The sequence below is a fragment of the Oryx dammah genome, unplaced genomic scaffold (genome assembly GCF_014754425.2).
Source record: "Oryx dammah isolate SB20612 unplaced genomic scaffold, SCBI_Odam_1.1 HiC_scaffold_2, whole genome shotgun sequence".
Classification (NCBI taxonomy): domain Eukaryota; kingdom Metazoa; phylum Chordata; class Mammalia; order Artiodactyla; family Bovidae; genus Oryx; species Oryx dammah.
This window is the reverse complement of record NW_024070186.1, coordinates 29,951,281-29,968,340: the sequence shown is the minus strand read 5'-3', so window position 1 is coordinate 29,968,340 and position 17,060 is coordinate 29,951,281. Positions and strand designations below refer to the sequence as shown.

At 37.5% G+C, this 17,060-nt stretch overlaps 1 protein-coding gene across 2 annotated transcripts in view; it reads right to left on the bottom strand.

The window, feature by feature from the left end:
- Positions 1-17,060, bottom strand: part of RASA2 (RAS p21 protein activator 2) — a 121,389-nt gene that overhangs the window by 18,720 nt on the left and 85,609 nt on the right. For both annotated transcript variants that reach the window (XM_040233936.1, XM_040233937.1), the window contains exons 10-17: positions 14,588-14,744; positions 11,924-12,072; positions 9,716-9,830; positions 9,151-9,225; positions 8,589-8,712; positions 5,675-5,781; positions 2,706-2,789; positions 2,170-2,247 (exon numbers count right to left, since the gene is read on the bottom strand). In XM_040233936.1, coding sequence (XP_040089870.1) covers positions 2,170-2,247; positions 2,706-2,789; positions 5,675-5,781; positions 8,589-8,712; positions 9,151-9,225; positions 9,716-9,830; positions 11,924-12,072; positions 14,588-14,744 — 889 coding nt within the window. The remainder of the gene's footprint in view (positions 1-2,169; positions 2,248-2,705; positions 2,790-5,674; positions 5,782-8,588; positions 8,713-9,150; positions 9,226-9,715; positions 9,831-11,923; positions 12,073-14,587; positions 14,745-17,060) is intronic.

Below are 17,060 nucleotides of genomic sequence, written 5' to 3'. Positions count from 1 at the left end.
TGGGGTTTCATAAGCTTTTGCAATTCCTAGTGCTGCAAATATCTAGATTTAGCCAGTAAATAATAAAGAAAATTCATATATCAGGGCAAAATATCCTATACAAATCTGAGACAGGAGATGTACCACAGTGATAGTTCATGGGAACATGAGTGGGTGACTCAGAGCAGATCATGAGCAGGCTAAACTGGTACCCTTAAATAGTTTCTCCACTGACATTACCCACTACACACATTCTGATGATTGTATCAGGAAAAAGAAATCAGATGCTGCCAGAGGTTGGGTCATGGAAATGGAAAAACAGCCCCCAAACAAAAGACAGTACATTATAATCTTGCCAACAGAAGTCTGCCTACACTGTCCCACAACTGTTTCAACAACATCCTAAAAATAAAAAAGCCAGCTTGTTCTTTGCATATTCTTTTTTTTTTTTTTAAATGTTTTTTAGTGTGTGTTTTTTTTTTAAAGGGGACATGTGAGTTACCTTTTTCCCTTTTAAATTATTTATTTATTTTCCTTTTTGGATGTGCTGGGTCTTTGCTGCTGCATGTGGGCTCTCTTTGGTTGTGGTGTGTGGCCTTCTCGTGGCAGTGGCTTCTCTTGTGGCGGAGAGTAGGCTCTAGGCACATGGGTGTTACTAGCTACAGCACGCAGAAAAGTAGTTACGGCTTGCGGGCTATAGGGCGTGCAGGCGTCAGGAGCCGTGGCATGTGAGCTTAGTTGTTCCGCAGCACATGGAATCTTCCCAGACCAGGGATTGAACCTGTGTCCCCCACACTGGCACGCAGATTCTCACCCACTGTACCACTCTGCATATTCTTTTGAAAGACTTCTTCCTCAAAAGCATTCAATCACTGCTTAAATATATATATATATTTTTTGGGGGGGGCGCTGAACTTACATTGTTATTCTAGATGAAAAAGTTCCAACTGGCTTTAATTTTTTAAATAATCATTTTCATTCATGAGTCTTTGTAAGAATTTTTAAAGTACACACACAAAAATACAAACAAAATGTGCTCTTCAACAAAATATACTCTTGGCTGCTGCAGCTGCTGGTAAGTTGCTTCAGTCGTGTCTGACTCTGTGCGACCCCATAGACGGCAGCCCACCAGGCTCCCCTGTCCCTGGGAATCTCCAGGCAAGAACACTGGAGTGGGTTGCCATGTCCTTCTCCAGTGCATGAAAGTGAAAAGTGAAAGTGAAGTCGCTCAGTCATGTCCGACTCTTAGCGACCCCTTGGCAGTCACCAGTGAAGCACACTACAGAACTTGAATGCAATCTTTAAAATCTGACCTTGATAGTTTGGATTCATTAAGTGAGAATTGTGAAAAATAAGACAGTACTTTCTTCAAGCTAAGCTTAGATATACTTCAAAATAACTTTTCTTTACAAATTTTTAGGGTTTTATAACAATGGCGTATTTTGTTTGGGATGACTCAGAACTAAAGACTCAAGAAACTAAAAATCTTCTCAAAACATTCTCAGCTTCTAAGTATAGCAACTGTGGTTTGTTGTAGGCCTTTTGTTAGGATATTATATACTGTAGGCTTTCATACATATTAAATTAACTTTCCTCGGGTTACTAACCACAAGCCTATACTGTATGTGAGATATTCAATAATTCATATATTTTTTCTCGTGTCAATTAAGTGCCCACTTTATACCAGGTACCATTAAGCCTTTCTCCCGAGATCAGAGATCCTCAATCAGAGGCAATTTTGTTCCTCAGGGGACTTTTGGCAATGCTTAGAGACAGACATTTTTAGTTGTAAAAACTGGCACTATGCTACTTGCATCTAATAGTAGAGGCCAGGGCTGCTGCTAAACATTTTACAACGCACAAAAAAGCCCCTCATAGTCAGGAATTACCCAACCAAATTGTCAACGGTGCTGCTGTTAAGAAATCTTAACTCTAGATATTTATAATTAGTGTTACTAAAAACACTGGCAATAGTAGCTGTTGCTAAAACTCATTTAGGTATTTCCATAGCTTAAAAACCCATAGTTATGTATGGAGGGAGAATGGCAGAAAAAGATAGCCTTTTTATATGTGACAGATAGTTTAAATGTATTTTTTTAAACTGGGGATTGATTCCTAGGAACAATATAAAATGTTATTTCCTTAATGCTATTTGATAAGTTAATATTTCCAGAGTAAAACAATCATTACCTTTTTAACTGCTGTAATATATCCTTCTTCTTGAAACATTTTGAAAAATTCACACATGAATGTCTCTTTGAAACTTGACTAAAAAAAAACACACACACACAGAACTTATATATGTTAAGTAGAGAACTAAGAATACGGAATATAATGGGCTGTATTTTTAAGTTTAGGATTAGGGCCTAAAGGGGTTCAATCATATATTTCAAAAGAGTTATGGGGTTTGGAGCTGAAGATTTCTCTCAAGAGCTGCCGGATGATTACGGCACAAAAAGATAAAGACAAGGCTCCTACATCTGTTAACTAGACTCTCTACCCCATCTTAGACACATCAGTTTAAATGAAACTTCTTCAACAGGTGACTAAGATAAGAGATTTAAAAGACAACTATCGCATCTCTCTCTATATATATATATAGTTTTTTTATTTTTGCTTTGTTTTTAATTTGGAAGGGAGTGAGCAGTGAGGGAGCAGGAGCAGGGATCATAGGGTTTAACAACATTTAGAAGTGTGAACACAAAGCAATACAAAGTAACACTCACCTTGCTTTTGGAGAGACTCCCCCAGCTTCCCAAAGTCTGAATAGTTTTTGAGATGAGAGTTAATGTTCTGATTGTCTGTGGATCCTAAAGAACATAGAAAAGACACAAAAAGTCTTGTTAGGTTTTCAAGGAATAGAATTTGTGTAAAAAGTAGAACAGAGTGAATGGGCTACACTGCTCTAAAAACAGTGACTCAAAAATGTTCATTCAAACCAGTTAAAACATAGCAAAAGATGGGCACAACTCACTGGACTAAGGAATTAAAAGACTAAAGAAGCCGTATGTAATTGACAATCCCTCCTGAAGTAAATATACCTAATGACATGTTACTTTGGAAAGTCATAATTTAATCAATTATTTTTCAGGGAAGGGTACAGTATGGTAGATGGGACTACCTAAAAAAATTTTATTTACTTTTGGAATGTCAATGGCATCTACTTCTTTCTACTTTATGACTTAAAGTGGCAATTTCCAAATTTTTTGTACTCAACCCACTTGTAAACATATTCAATAATCTTATGGCTTCTGCAATCAACTGTTTTCACCACGGAAGCAAAGACCTAACTTCAGCTTAGGAAATGAGAAATCATTCAGTTCATGTACGACTTTAGCAGAAAGTAACTATTTCAGTCTATAATCCAAGGTGTTCTCCAGGGCTGTCTACTAGAAAGAAGTAAATATAAATAAAACTGACCAAATAGTGTTCCCTAACAAATCCTTGCTGCTTCCTTTTTTTTTTTTAAATTGAGGTATAATTTACATACAGTGAAATGAACAAATTTTAAATGTATATAGTCTGGTGAGTTTTCACACATCCATACATTTTGTATAACTAATTCCTCTATCACTATATAAAATATCTTTTTTGTTCTGGAGATTCAGATAAACAATATCTGCTATCAAAAGACATATTCAAGAAAATTCAGATACAGAAATGCTTTCGTAAACTAAAGTGGTTGATATTCCTTAATATTTTAGTATCACCACACTGAAAATAGACAGTGACTGTGAAGTGAAGAGATGGCTAAGGATGTAAGGCAATTCTGAAAAAGAAGGAATATCTGAGACATACTAGTTATGATATACTTATGAAACAGTTACACACCTTAATTATGGTTATTCAGAAAACATTTTAGCTACAACATCCAGGATTCCATTGTATCTATAAAAGGTCCCTCCAATTCTCTGCCTTTGAAGAATATAAAATTTTTAACAACCTTCTAACAAGCTGAATTTGAACTGAATTTCATCAAGACTTCCCTGCTCAAGTTTGGGTAAAACTGCATTCATCTACTTATTCCTTAACCTTTTTCAACTGGATTTTCTTCTTTTCTCCTCTACTAAAATTGACTTCTCAAAATTCAAAGAACTTCTAAACGGTGGTTCTCCTCTTCAATCACTCTGTAACTTTCACTACTGGTCCTGACAATGTCATCACTCTCAGGTCACCAGGATTATTCCCTGCTCTCAATTTCTACAGCATGAACTGTCTGTACTGCTCACCTGGTGCTAATCAGGTGCTAGATTTATGCTTGCAGTTTTAGACTGTGTCTTATGCGTTTGCCTTATTTCCCCAATTAGAAGGAAAGGTTCATTTAAAAACAATAAAGTTACATGACAGTATGAAGCAGTCCTTCCAGCATACTGATTAGAAAGGTGACCTAAAATACAGAGTCTGTGATTAGAAGGATTTTACTGCAACCCATCTGTTACAGGGATATGCAAATCCAAGTCTGAATACAAGGCAAGGACACATGTTCAGAGGTAGGAGTTCTGTTTATGTCCAGAATGCCATCACGCTTTCTCTGCTCCAGAGCCCTGTACAGCTTCAAGTAACAGAACCACAGAAAAGACAGCCCTATGAACAAAAGGACACTGGTCCACTGCAGCTACTCACAGATCATTTGTTCTTTGACAAGAAAAGGTGTGTTACTACCACAGCAGTGTGGTTATACTCAATTCTCAAGTTAAATGAGTGGCCAGTGTGTAGTTGCCAAGAGGAGACATGGCCTTCAGAGCCCAGTGTGACTACAAAACCTCTGTGTCTCCCCTACATTGTATTAGCAAGTTTCCTTAGGGGAAGGTGTGTCTTCCTCATCAATGCCTCTCCAGGGCTGAGCACAGCATTGAATATACTGCAGGTGTTCACACACCTGACCTGCTAAGAGGCAGTAAGGAACAGGGGTAAGCTCATAGTCTGGGAGGACTGAATGGGTCAGAATTCTCATTTAACCCAGTTCAAACTGAGTGAGATCAAATCGTAATATTTTAATTGTAGTCATACAATTCCTAAAGAAGTTCTTGAATTGTGGTTTTCTAATCTATAAATGGGGCTTCCCTTGTGGCTCAGCTAGTAAAAAATTCTCCTGCAATGTGGGAGAGCTAGGTTTGATCCCTGGGTTGGGAAGATCCCCTGGAGAAGGGAAAGGCTACTCACTCCAGTATTCTGGCCTAGAGAATCCCATGAACTGTATAGTCCATGGGGTCACAAAGAGTCGGACATGACTGAGCACCTTTCACTTTATGTGAAAGATACCAAATTACATTCCAATGAGTTTCTACACCTTTCAGAAATGAGCCTCTTCAAATGTCTGTGAGATTTAAAGATATGTGCAAGATTAAACCTACAACTAACGAAAGAAAAAAAAAGACAACCCTGTTGTAAAGAAATTTACAAATGTACACAACAGCAGAGGGAAAAGATGATGAGCTCTCTTCCTACCCATCACCAAGCTGCAACTAGTACCAACACTGTATTACTCATGTGTAAGTATCTTTTAACCACAAAAATAATGGGACTTTCAGCCTTTTCTGAAAGAATGAAATGGCTAAGGAAAATAACCAGTTAAATTTAAGTACTGGTTATAAGAAAACACAGCCAAGTGCAACTGGCCTGTTATTTTGTTTTTTTCTTATTTTAATGAGAATAAACAAAAATGGAATAAAGCTTTGAAAAGAACAACACTTACTGGATGATGAGGTCGCAAATGAAAAGTATGAGGTGATACTACTGCTACAGCAAAGAAACGAAGAAATACAAAGCTGCTCACTGCAGAATACTGAACATGAGGGTCATCTGCAGGAAAAAAATGGTGAAATGTCATGCACAAAACACTGAATTTACAAAACGAAGATGACAAAAAGTATTGGAAAAAAGCATGTAAACTTAATAAGAGATAAATATAACCTGGCCAGTAAGAACTGAGTTGATGAAATGATAGTAATGGTTATGACTAAATTAAAGGGAAAAAATCCTATTACTAAAAAAATGAAACTTGAAAAAAAATAGTAAGAAATAACAAAGAAAATGAAAGGCAAAGCTGCTAGGTTGTGAGAAATACTTTAATTTGGAAAAATACCTCTTTCCTCATCTATAAGAAGAAACTCCTAAAATTACAACAACAAAAATAAAAGTATCTAGTACTATCCAGTACTCTTGCCTGGAAACTCCCATGGACGAAGGAGCCTGGTAGGCTGCAGTCCATGGGGTCGCTAAGAGTCGGACACGACTGAGCGGCTTCACTTTCACTTTTCACTTTCATGCATTGGACTAGGAAATGGCAACCCACTCCAGTGTTCTTGCCTGGAGAATCCCAGGGACGGGGGAGCCTGGTGGGCTGCCGTCTATGGGGTCGCACAGAGTCAGACACGACCGAAGCGACTTAGCAGCAGCAGCAGCAGCAGCAGTACTATCCAGTGGTAATACTGAAGCCCCTAAGACTAGGAGAGGAGATTGTCTTCAGTTTCGGGATATTGTTTCAGTTCCCCCTCAGAAATCTTGATAAAATCAAAGGCTGTATAACAAAAATAATCAGAAATCTTTACTTTTAAAAATCTGCCAATATTACCTATAAAAATGCCAATGAACTGAAGACAACTTGTGGCTTTGATCCCTCAGCTACAGCCTTCCTTTCAGACTGGAGTCAACACTTAACACAACAGTCAATGAGATGACAGAGACGCAAGTGGTGAGGGAAACAATGTCTACATTTGGTGTGAGTAACTCTTCTGAGCCACTCAGCACGTAGTCACCAAGTCATTTACTGTGTAGTTCTTTACATAATAATATACCAATATACTTTATGGGATTCCTTAGTGGCTCATTGGTAAAGAATCCGCTTGCAATGCAGGAGACCTGGGTTTGATCCCTGGGTTGGGAAGATATCCCCTGGAGGAGGGCATGGCAACCCACTCCAGTACTCATGCCTGGAGAATCCCCATGGACAGAGGAGCCTGGTGGGCTGCAGTCCATGGGGTCGCAAAGAGTTGGACATGACTGAGCAACTAAGTACAATATACTTTATAGTAATATAATAACGTTTGCTTCTGTGACTGCTTCCTCCCTGCTCCCCACCCATCTTTTCAGGATAGTTAAATACAAATGAGAAAATAATGCAAATATTTTATGAGAACAAAACTATCTCTACTGGGGTCTATAGAGAATATGAAGACACATTAATATTTCAGGCCAACAAAGAGATAGTTAAGGAAATACATTTACATTTATTAAAAAAATCATAAAAATGTATTTTAGATTATCCATATAAACAAGAATTAAACAGCTAATGCATATTGAAGGTCAAAATCCCTGGGTAGACTACAGTGATTAGTAACACACTGGAGTGGGTTGGGCCCAGGTTTGAGACGCAGCATGCCTGCTGGCCATGTCACGGGCCATTTGGCAAATCACTTGACTTCCCTAAACCTACATTTCATTAACTGATGAAGGAGAACGTCCCTGCCTCATGTGGTGGTGTGCAGGTGAGAGAGGAGCTAATTCAGGCTAGCACTGTCCTGCTCACTAAGCCCTCAATATGGTTATTATGGTCTAACTCACTATTTAAAAATAAAATCTCAGCACTTCACCCTTCTATATTTTAATGTCTCTGCCTCCCACTCCCACCCCCGATATTTATTACAAAGTCTGGGTTTAGTATGCTTATTTCAAGCCAACTGTTTACAGCCTTACTGTAATTAGCAAAGACGTCTAGGGTTGAATTTATCTACCTGTTAGGTAAAGAAGTCAGGCTCACTTTAGCTTTGGTTAATTTAGTGGAGGGGCAGATAACTGCAAACACCTGTGTGCACATGCAGACTTGAAAAATATGATAAAGTAGCAAAATCACTTCAGATGGTTACAGAAATAAACTTATAGTTTCACACAGCTGGCTAAGACTGATAATTTAAGTAGCTGCCTTATCTCCTTTACCCTCCCTCCATTACAAGCAGATCAGGAAAGAGCCATAGTAAATAAGTTTATTTACTTAACAGAGATGCATATAAACAGAATAATTCCAAGTATTGACAACCAGAGGTATCAACTATTAATTTTATGAAATGTTTCTAAGCAAAGCTTGGACACAGCTGCTCTTGCAAAATGAAAGCATGCCAGTTATTGATATATGTACCTCAAAATTCTAGGTATATTGCAACAGAGATGTTTCTAATGTCTAAAGTCATTTCTGTAAAAACCGCCCACCAATAAAACCTTAGCATTCTCAAACTGTCAAATCTAGTCAGTTGTATGGAACTAAAAATTCTCAGTATTTTGAATGCATGCAAGTGGAAAATACAGCTGGCACAAATGACAAAGGTGTTTTTATCTATCATATTTAATAGTCTTATAAGCACCCAGTATAAATGTTTACTTATATAATATGTAGTTTGAAATCTCTGCCTTTCTTAAAAATAGTGGTGATTTTGTTGGCATGTAAAAAGTTGCCATTAAATTAAATCATATATTTCATTAATAAGCTAGAACTATTTTTAAAAACAAAAAAAACTGTACTTAAAACCTTAAACCTTTTACATAAACCAAATACATAAGTCTACAGAAAATCATACAGTAAAAGATGGCATATTTTAGTAAAACAAGGCACTTACTAGGAAATCTTTGAGTAGCCATTTGCCTTAGAGAATAAAAGATATCACACATTACAGTGGGGCAGCTCATACTTGATTTGACAATTGTACTGAACAACTTGTCTACATAGTAGCGCAGATTCTCCTGCAGGGTTTAAAAAGGTGAACATTAAGATTTTTACTTTTACACATCTTCAATACCCTTTATGGAAAAAAATGCAGTGAAAATGAGATATACTAGTCTATCCAGTATTCTAAAGCTTTGCTTCCCTTCTCTAAATTCATTCAGTGAAAGGAAAATTTGCATCCTGACCACATTTAGTAAGTTAGATTTAGACTAGTTAGATACAAGAGGTGAATGTATAGGAGAAAACTCACAGGAAGCCACAGAGAATAAAACGATACAAAGAGAAATCAGGGAAACAGCATTCTGTAAACTAAACGGAGGGAATGCTGCTAATAGTATGGGCATCATGTAAGGAAAAGCACTGCTTCCCTCCAAACAGCATTACTACAACACAATGAGAGATAGATACACCATTAAGACCAATTTTACCACATTGTAAAGATAGCAAAAGCTTACCTTATTATTTTCTACATTATCTCCCTCTTTCAATTTAATAGGATCAATTTCACAGGATTTTGAGGATTCACATATCTGGAAAACAGGTAATTTTTCATTTAATGCTCTTTTCTAAATAATTTGGAAAAATGAAACATTCATAGTGGCCAGAAAGTTTTTTTGGGTTTTCAATTAACAGCATAAGGGAAGTTTCTGGCTAATCCAATAACTATTATTTTTCTGATCATACAAATTAATTATAAAAGTTTAAACTATACTCAAGCTTAAAACCCTCATCCAGAGATAATGTATACACCTAAAGAACTATACAAAAAAAACTTTCACATATTTGAAACTCTAGCTACAATAAATCCAGTGAGGAATAAATAATTATGTAGAGTACATTATAATGTGCATTCAACTAAAAATACATTACAGGAAAACTAAATCATTTATTTTACTTTAGTGTTCAGCCTTATGTTTTCAGGAATGTATGAATGGATATGTCATTCATATCACCAGATCACCTGATGGAAGAGACACTATAAGAATGACAAAATATTATTATCTGAGGTATATTCTGTACCTCATCTAGAATAGGTTTTAATGTTACTTTCAGGTAGTGCCCTCCCACTATTTTCATCATCTCATCCAGGCATCGAGTAGCCAAGGAGTTTCCTCTAAAAATTGTGTTTGCATCTCTGAAATACAAACAGAAACAAGGTAAAACCAAGTGCAATAAACAAAGGCTGTGAAATCAATAACAAGGCATTTGACTTTGATCATGTACACAATTTTAGTAATTTTTACCAACCATTTAAAAGTTTGCTACTCTAAGGATTTTCACACTTACAAAAATCCCTTAACAAAAATATAAAAAAACAAGCTAACAAGAAAAGCAACCTGTATTCGAACTACAAAAGTAGTGTGTCTCTAAAACAAGTGTTAGACTTGATAGGAAAGGGAAGCCATCTGATTGCTTTTAATATCACACGTGCATCAGTTCAGTTCAGTCACTAAGTCGTATCCGACTCTGCGACCCTGTGAATTGCAGCACGCCAGGCCTCCCTGTCCATCACCAACTCCCGGAGTTCACTCAGAGCTGCGTCCATTGAGTCAGTGATGCCATCCATCCATCTCATCCTCTGTCGTCCCCTTCTCCTCCTGCCCCCAATCCCTCCCAGCATCAGAGTCTTTTCCAATGAGTCAAATCTTCACATGAGGTGGCCAAAGTATTGGAGTTTTAGCTTCAGCATCATTCCTTCCAAAGAACACCCAGGACTGATCTCCTTGCAGTCCAAGGGTCTCTCAAGAGTCTTCTCCAACACCACAGTTCAAAAGCATAAATTCTTCGGCGCTCAGCTTTCTTTATAGTCCAGCTCTCACACCCATACATGACTACTGGAAAAACCATAGCCTTGACTAGATGGACCTTTGTTGGCAAAGTAATGTCTCTGCTTTTTAATATGCTATCTAGGTTAATTATAACTTTCCTTCCAAGAAGTAAGCATCTTTCAATTTCATGGCTGCAATCACCATCTGCAATGACTGTGGAGCCCAACAAAATAAAGTCTGACACTGTTTCCCTATCTATTTCCCATGAAGTGATGGGACCTGATGCCATGATCTTCATTTTCTGAATGTTGAGCTTTAACCCAACTTTTGCACTCTTCTCTTTCACTTTCATCAAGAGGCTTTTTAGTTCCTCTTCACTTTCTGCCATAAGGGTGGTGTCATCTGCATATCTGAGGTTATTGATATTTCTCCCATCAAATTTGATTCCAGCTTGTGCTTCTTCTAGCCCAACGTTTCTCATGATGTTCTCTGCATGTAAGTTAAATAAGCAGGGTGACAATATACAGCCTTGATGTACTCCTTTTCCTATTTGGAACCAGTCTGTTGTTCCATGTCCAGTTCTAACTGTTGCTTCCTGACCTGCATACAGGTTTCTCAAGAGGCAGGTCAGGTGGTCTGGTATTCCCATCTCTTTCAGAATTTTCCATGGTTTATTGTGATCCACACAGTCAAAGGCTTTGGCATAGTCAATAAAGCAGAAATAGATGTTTTTCTGGAACTCTCTTTCTTTCCATGATCCAGTGGATGTTGGCAATTTGATCTCTGGTTCCTCTGCCTTTTCTAAAACCAGCTTGAACATCTGGAAGTTCATGGTTCATGTATTGATGAAGCCTCGCTTGGAGATTTTGAGCATTACTTTACTAGCGTGTGAGATGAGTACAATTGTGCAGTAGTTTGAGCATTCTTTGGCATTGCCTTTCTTTGGGACTGGAATGAAAATTGACCTTTTCCAGTCCTGTGGCCACTGCTGAGTATTCCAAATTTGCTGGCATATTGAGTGCAGCACTTTCACAGCATCATCTTTCAGGATGTGAAAGAGCTCAACTGGAATTCCATCACCTCCACTAGCTTTGCCCGTAGTGATGCACATGTGCGTATCAGGGTGATATATATATGTAATGGATAAGGGGAAAAAAATCTGTCCTGGTGTTTTATTTGTGACACATGAATCATTACAATGACAAAGCAAAGATTAGGAACAGGAAATTTTGACACTAAGTGGGAAAAAAAAAAACTTCATTAATTATTAACTTTACTGTTGGTCGACACTGCTTGTTAATGTAAACAACTGCCTTTTATTACTTGCTATGTAGTCCTTTTAGACCTCTCTACAGAAAGGCTGGTCAACAGAAAAGAACTGAGATTGTGAAAAATTTTGTTAAATTAAGGCCCAATATCAGTGGCACGTAATTAACACTTAATAAAATAAAACTCTTACTGTGTTTCCTTCAAGTCTAATTCTGCCACTGCAGTGGCAAAAGGAACAAGTTTATCATGGTGGAGCAGCAGTCGTACAAGGGGCAAAACAGCATCATTTTTATCTCGACATATTTCACCCAAAATGTAAGCAGCTGAGGCAGATATTGGCTAGAATACAGAAAGATGGAAAACAAGCACAAAATGAGAGAAGCATGATTAAATGTTCAATCGCTATCCATTAACAAGTAATTCAAATATGCTCATTAACTATAATTATTATAGTATAATATTTAGTTTTTAAACTTTTTTAAAGAAAACTTTATATTTTGTACTGGGGTATAGCTGATTAACAAACAATGTTGTGATAGTGTCAGGGGAACAGCTAGGGGATTCAGCCATACATATACATGCACCCAATCTCCCTCAAACTCCTCTCCCATCCAGGCTGGCACATAACGCTGATGAAAATAATTTTCTAATTTTTTATCAGAGATGAAATTTGGAGCAGATATTGGTATATAGTACTCTCGTTCAAATAAAACACACAAAAACATACATACACATAGAATATGTGTGTTTATATCTAGACACACATATCAGTTCAGTTCAGTTGCTCAGCTGTGTCCGACTCTGAGACCCCATGGACTGTAGCACGCCAGGCCTCCCGTCTATCACCAACCCCCGGAGTCCACTCAAACCCATGTCCATTGTGTTGGCGATGCCATCCAACCATCTCATCCTCTGTTGTCCCGTTCTCCTACTGCCTTCAATCTTCCCCAGCATCAGGGTCTTATCCAATGAGTCAGTTCTTAGTATCAGGTGGCCTAAGTATTGGAGTTTCGGCTTTAACATCAGTCCTTCCAATGAACACTCAGGACTTATCTCCTTTAAGATTGGTTGAATCTCCTTGCAGTCCAAGGGACTCTCAAGAGTCTTCTCCAACACCACAGTTCAAAAGCATCAATTCTTCGGCGCTCAGCTTTCATCACAGTCCAACTCTCACACCCATACATGACCACTGGAAAAACCATAGCCTTGACCAGATGGACCTTTTTTGGCAAAGTAATGTCTCTGCTTTTGAATATGCTATCTAGGTTGGTCATAACTTTCCTTCCAAGGAGTAAGCGTCTTTTAATTTCATGGCTGTAGTCACCATCCACAGTGATTTTGGAGCCCCCACAAAAATAAAGTCAGCCACTGTTTCCACTGTTTCCCCATCTATTTCCCATGAAGTGTTGGGACTGGATGCCATGATCTTAGTTTCCTGAATGTTGAGCTTTAAGCCAACTTTTTCACTCTCCTCTTTCACTTTTATCAAGAGGCCCTTTAGTTCATTTTCTGCCATAGGGTGGTATCATCTGCATATCTGAGGTTATTGATATTTCTCCCAGCAATCTTGGTTCCTTCCAGCTTGTGCTTCTTCCAGCCCAACGTTTCTCATGATATACTCTGCATGTAAGTTAAATAAGCAGGGTGACAATATACAGCCTTGATGTACTCCTTTTCCTATTTGGAACCAGTCTGTTGTTCCATGTCCAGTTCTAACTGTTGCTTCCTGACCTGCATACAGGTTTCTCAAGAGGCAGTTCAGGTGGTCTGGTATTCCCATCTCTTTCAGAATTTTCCACAGTTTACTGTGATCCACACAGTCAAAGGCTTTAGCGTAGTCAATAAAGCAGAAGTAGATGTTTTTCTGGAACTCTCTCGCTTTTTCCATGATCCAGTGGATGTTGGCAATTTGATCTCTGGTTCCTCTGCCTTTTCTAAAACCAGCTTGAACATCTGGAAGTTCATGGTTCACGTATTACTAAAGCCTGGCTTGCAGAATTTTGAGCATTACTTTGCTAGCGTGTGAGATAAGTGCAATTGTGCGGTGTTTGAGCATTCTTTGGCATTGCCTTTCTTTGGGATTGGAATGAAAACTGACCTTTTCTAGTCCTGTGGCCACTGCTGAGTTTCCCAAATTTGCTGACATACTCAGTACAGCACTTTTCACAGCATCGTCTCTTAGGACTTCAAAGAGCTCAACTGGAATTCCATCACCTCCACTAGCTTTGTTCGTAGTGATGCTTCCTAAGGTCCACTTGACTTCACATTCCAGGATGTCTGGCTCTAGGTGAGTAATCACACCATCGTGATTATCTGGATCATGAAGATCTCTTTTGTATAGTTCTTCTGTGTAGTCTTGCCACGTCTTCTTGATATTTTCTGCTTCTGTTAGGTCCATACCATTTCTGTTGTTTATTGAGCCTATTTTTGCATGAAATGTTCCCTTGGTATCTCTAATTTTCTTGAAGAGATGTGTAATCTTTCCCACTCTATTGTTTTCCTCTATTTCTTTGCACTGATCACTGAAGAAGGCTTTCTTATCTCACATATATATAGTTTTAATAAAATTTGATACTCTGAAATCTTTTTCTCATCATGTATAGAATTATTTTAGCCTTTTCATATTGGGCTTCACAAGAGGCTCAGTTGGTAAAGAATCTGCCTGCAATGTGGGAGACCTGGGTTTGTTCCCTGAGTTGGGAAGATCCCCTGGAGAATGGAACGCTACCCATTCCAGTAATCTGGCCTGGAAAATTCCATGGACTTCCCTATAGTCCACGGGGTCACAAAGAGCTGGACACAACTGAGCGACTTTCACTGGACTATTAAGTAACACACAAGATTTTTAAAGTACCTGAACATCTGGTGATTTTAGCAGCAGTGTTTTCAAAGGACCATAGTACTCTGAAGGAAGCACATAGTCTTCTGTATAACATATATTTAATCGAAGGGACCCCAGGTCATCAGTTTTAGATGACTTGTTTCCATTGTCTCTTGGTTGTAGCAAGTACCTAAAGAAAAAATACAATCAATTCTATACAATGATAATGTGCATCAAAGCTAGAGAGATAATTAAACAACTAAGCTATAAAAAAAAGTCAAAAAAGTCAGTATTTAATGTTAGGATAATTCATTAAGTAGCAGAGTATTAATTTTCAGAGGCTAAGTAGTGGCTGTAAATGGAACTAGAAAACTAAATATAGATTTTTATCCAGGAAACAAAAAAAGAATAGATAATACAAAAGTCAAGATCTCAAAAGGATTGAGTAAGAGTTTGATTAGCCTGCAGGTTAGGAAAAATATTATAAAAGATTGAAAATCCAATGTATTATCAAAAATAACATTCTACTAACTAAATTTAAGAAAGATACATTTGGTTAAAATAGATAAGACATACTATAAGAAAATGTAAGTGATCTCCTTTTAAAGTAAATCCTATATTGTAAAAATTTGAACTTATTTTTTAAGAGTAAGTGGTTGAAGGTTTATAACGAGTTTTTTATATTATTAAAGGATTAGCACTGCAACTATATTGAAAACAATTTCAGCTGCAAAAATCTGATTCACATGAATTTGTAGGACCAAAACCAGAAATCTAAGTTAAAGACTATTTGTCATGGAAATTTAAAAATCATACAAAAGTAAGAAGAGCAGAATACTGAACTTCCATGTACTCATCATCTAATGTTACTGATTATCAGTTCAAAGCCATTATTGTTTTAGCCACATCTCTACTCACTCCTCCCATCCCACTTATTCATTATTATTTTAAAGCAATGTACAGGTGTTTTATAATTTCATCTATAAATATTTCGGTATATATAACTATAGACATTAAAAACTTCTCAAATTTACCATTATCCACTCAGTATTCAAAGTCTCCCGAACTTACTGAACAGTTTTCTAATAGTATATTCAAATCCAAGTTCACAGACTGTAATTGGTTGATGGATTCAAACAATTAAGAAATCAGATAATTTATCTATAGAATTTTCCAGTCTTGGGACTATGTTAACTCTATCTCCCATGGTATCATTTAACATATTCTTCTGTCTCCTCTTATTTCCTGTACACTGGAGTATATTGGATACTGGAGTATATCTAGGGGCTTGATTGATTGAGATTTGATATTCTGGTAGGAATACATTGATAGTATTATGTAGTTACACCAGGAGGCACTAACGTTATTGTTTTCTCCTTTTTGTGATATTTCCAATTATTGATGATCACTGCCAAGAGTCATTAATCTGCACAGGTTTCAAAATGAAAACTATAATTCTATCATTCTTCCTTCAATTATTAGCCAGAATGCTTTAAAAAAATTTTTTTTAAATTTTTATTAATTTTTATCTTTACTTTATCTTACTTTACAATACTGTATTGGTTTTGCCATACATTGACATGAATCCGCCACAGGTGTACATGAGTTACCAATCATGAACCCCCCCGCCACCTCCCACCCCATATCATCTCTCTGGATCATTCCCATGCACCAGCCCCAAGCGTCCTGTATCCTGTATTGAACACAGACTGGCAATTCATTTCTTACATGATAGTATACATGTTTCAATGCCATTCTCCCAAATCATCCCACCCTCTCCCTCTCCCACAGAGTCCAAAAGTCTGTTCTACACATCTGTGTCTCTTTTGCTGTCTCACATACAGGGTTATCATTACCATCTTTCTAAATTCCATATATATGTGTTAGTATACTGTATTGGTGTTTTTCTTTCTGGCTTACTTCACTCTGTATAATCGGCTCCAGTTTCATCCATCTCATTAGAACTCCTTCAAATGTATTCTTTTTAATGGCTGAGTAATACTCCATTGTGCTTTTTATAAAGAAGTCAGTAGTTCTGATATTTACTTCTGACATTTACCACTTATGTCCTCCCCTAATACACTAACTTGATTAAAAATAGAGCAGGTTTTAACAGGATACTAGCTTTGAGAAAGATATGATAAAGATAAATGAGAATAGACAATTAACCAAGCAACATTTAAAACATGAAGGAACGGTAATATAAGGAGAAGAAATTATATAGAAATTATAGCACTACCCACAAAAAAGGAATTCCTGTTTCAGAAAACCAAGCTTCAGAACTTCTACTCTCTGATTTGAGAATAATGATGTAAATAATTTGCCTATGGAAATAACTGGAAATAAGCCTGTCAGCAAAGATGACTCCAAGTGCCTCTAGCGGAAGTCTAGGTGGCAGATCCCCAGTCACTCTGACGTGGGCATCACTTTGGTCAGTTCCCACAGTGTAGTGTAGCATATGCACAGTGTAGCGTGCATGTGCACAGTGTAGCGTGCATGTGCACAG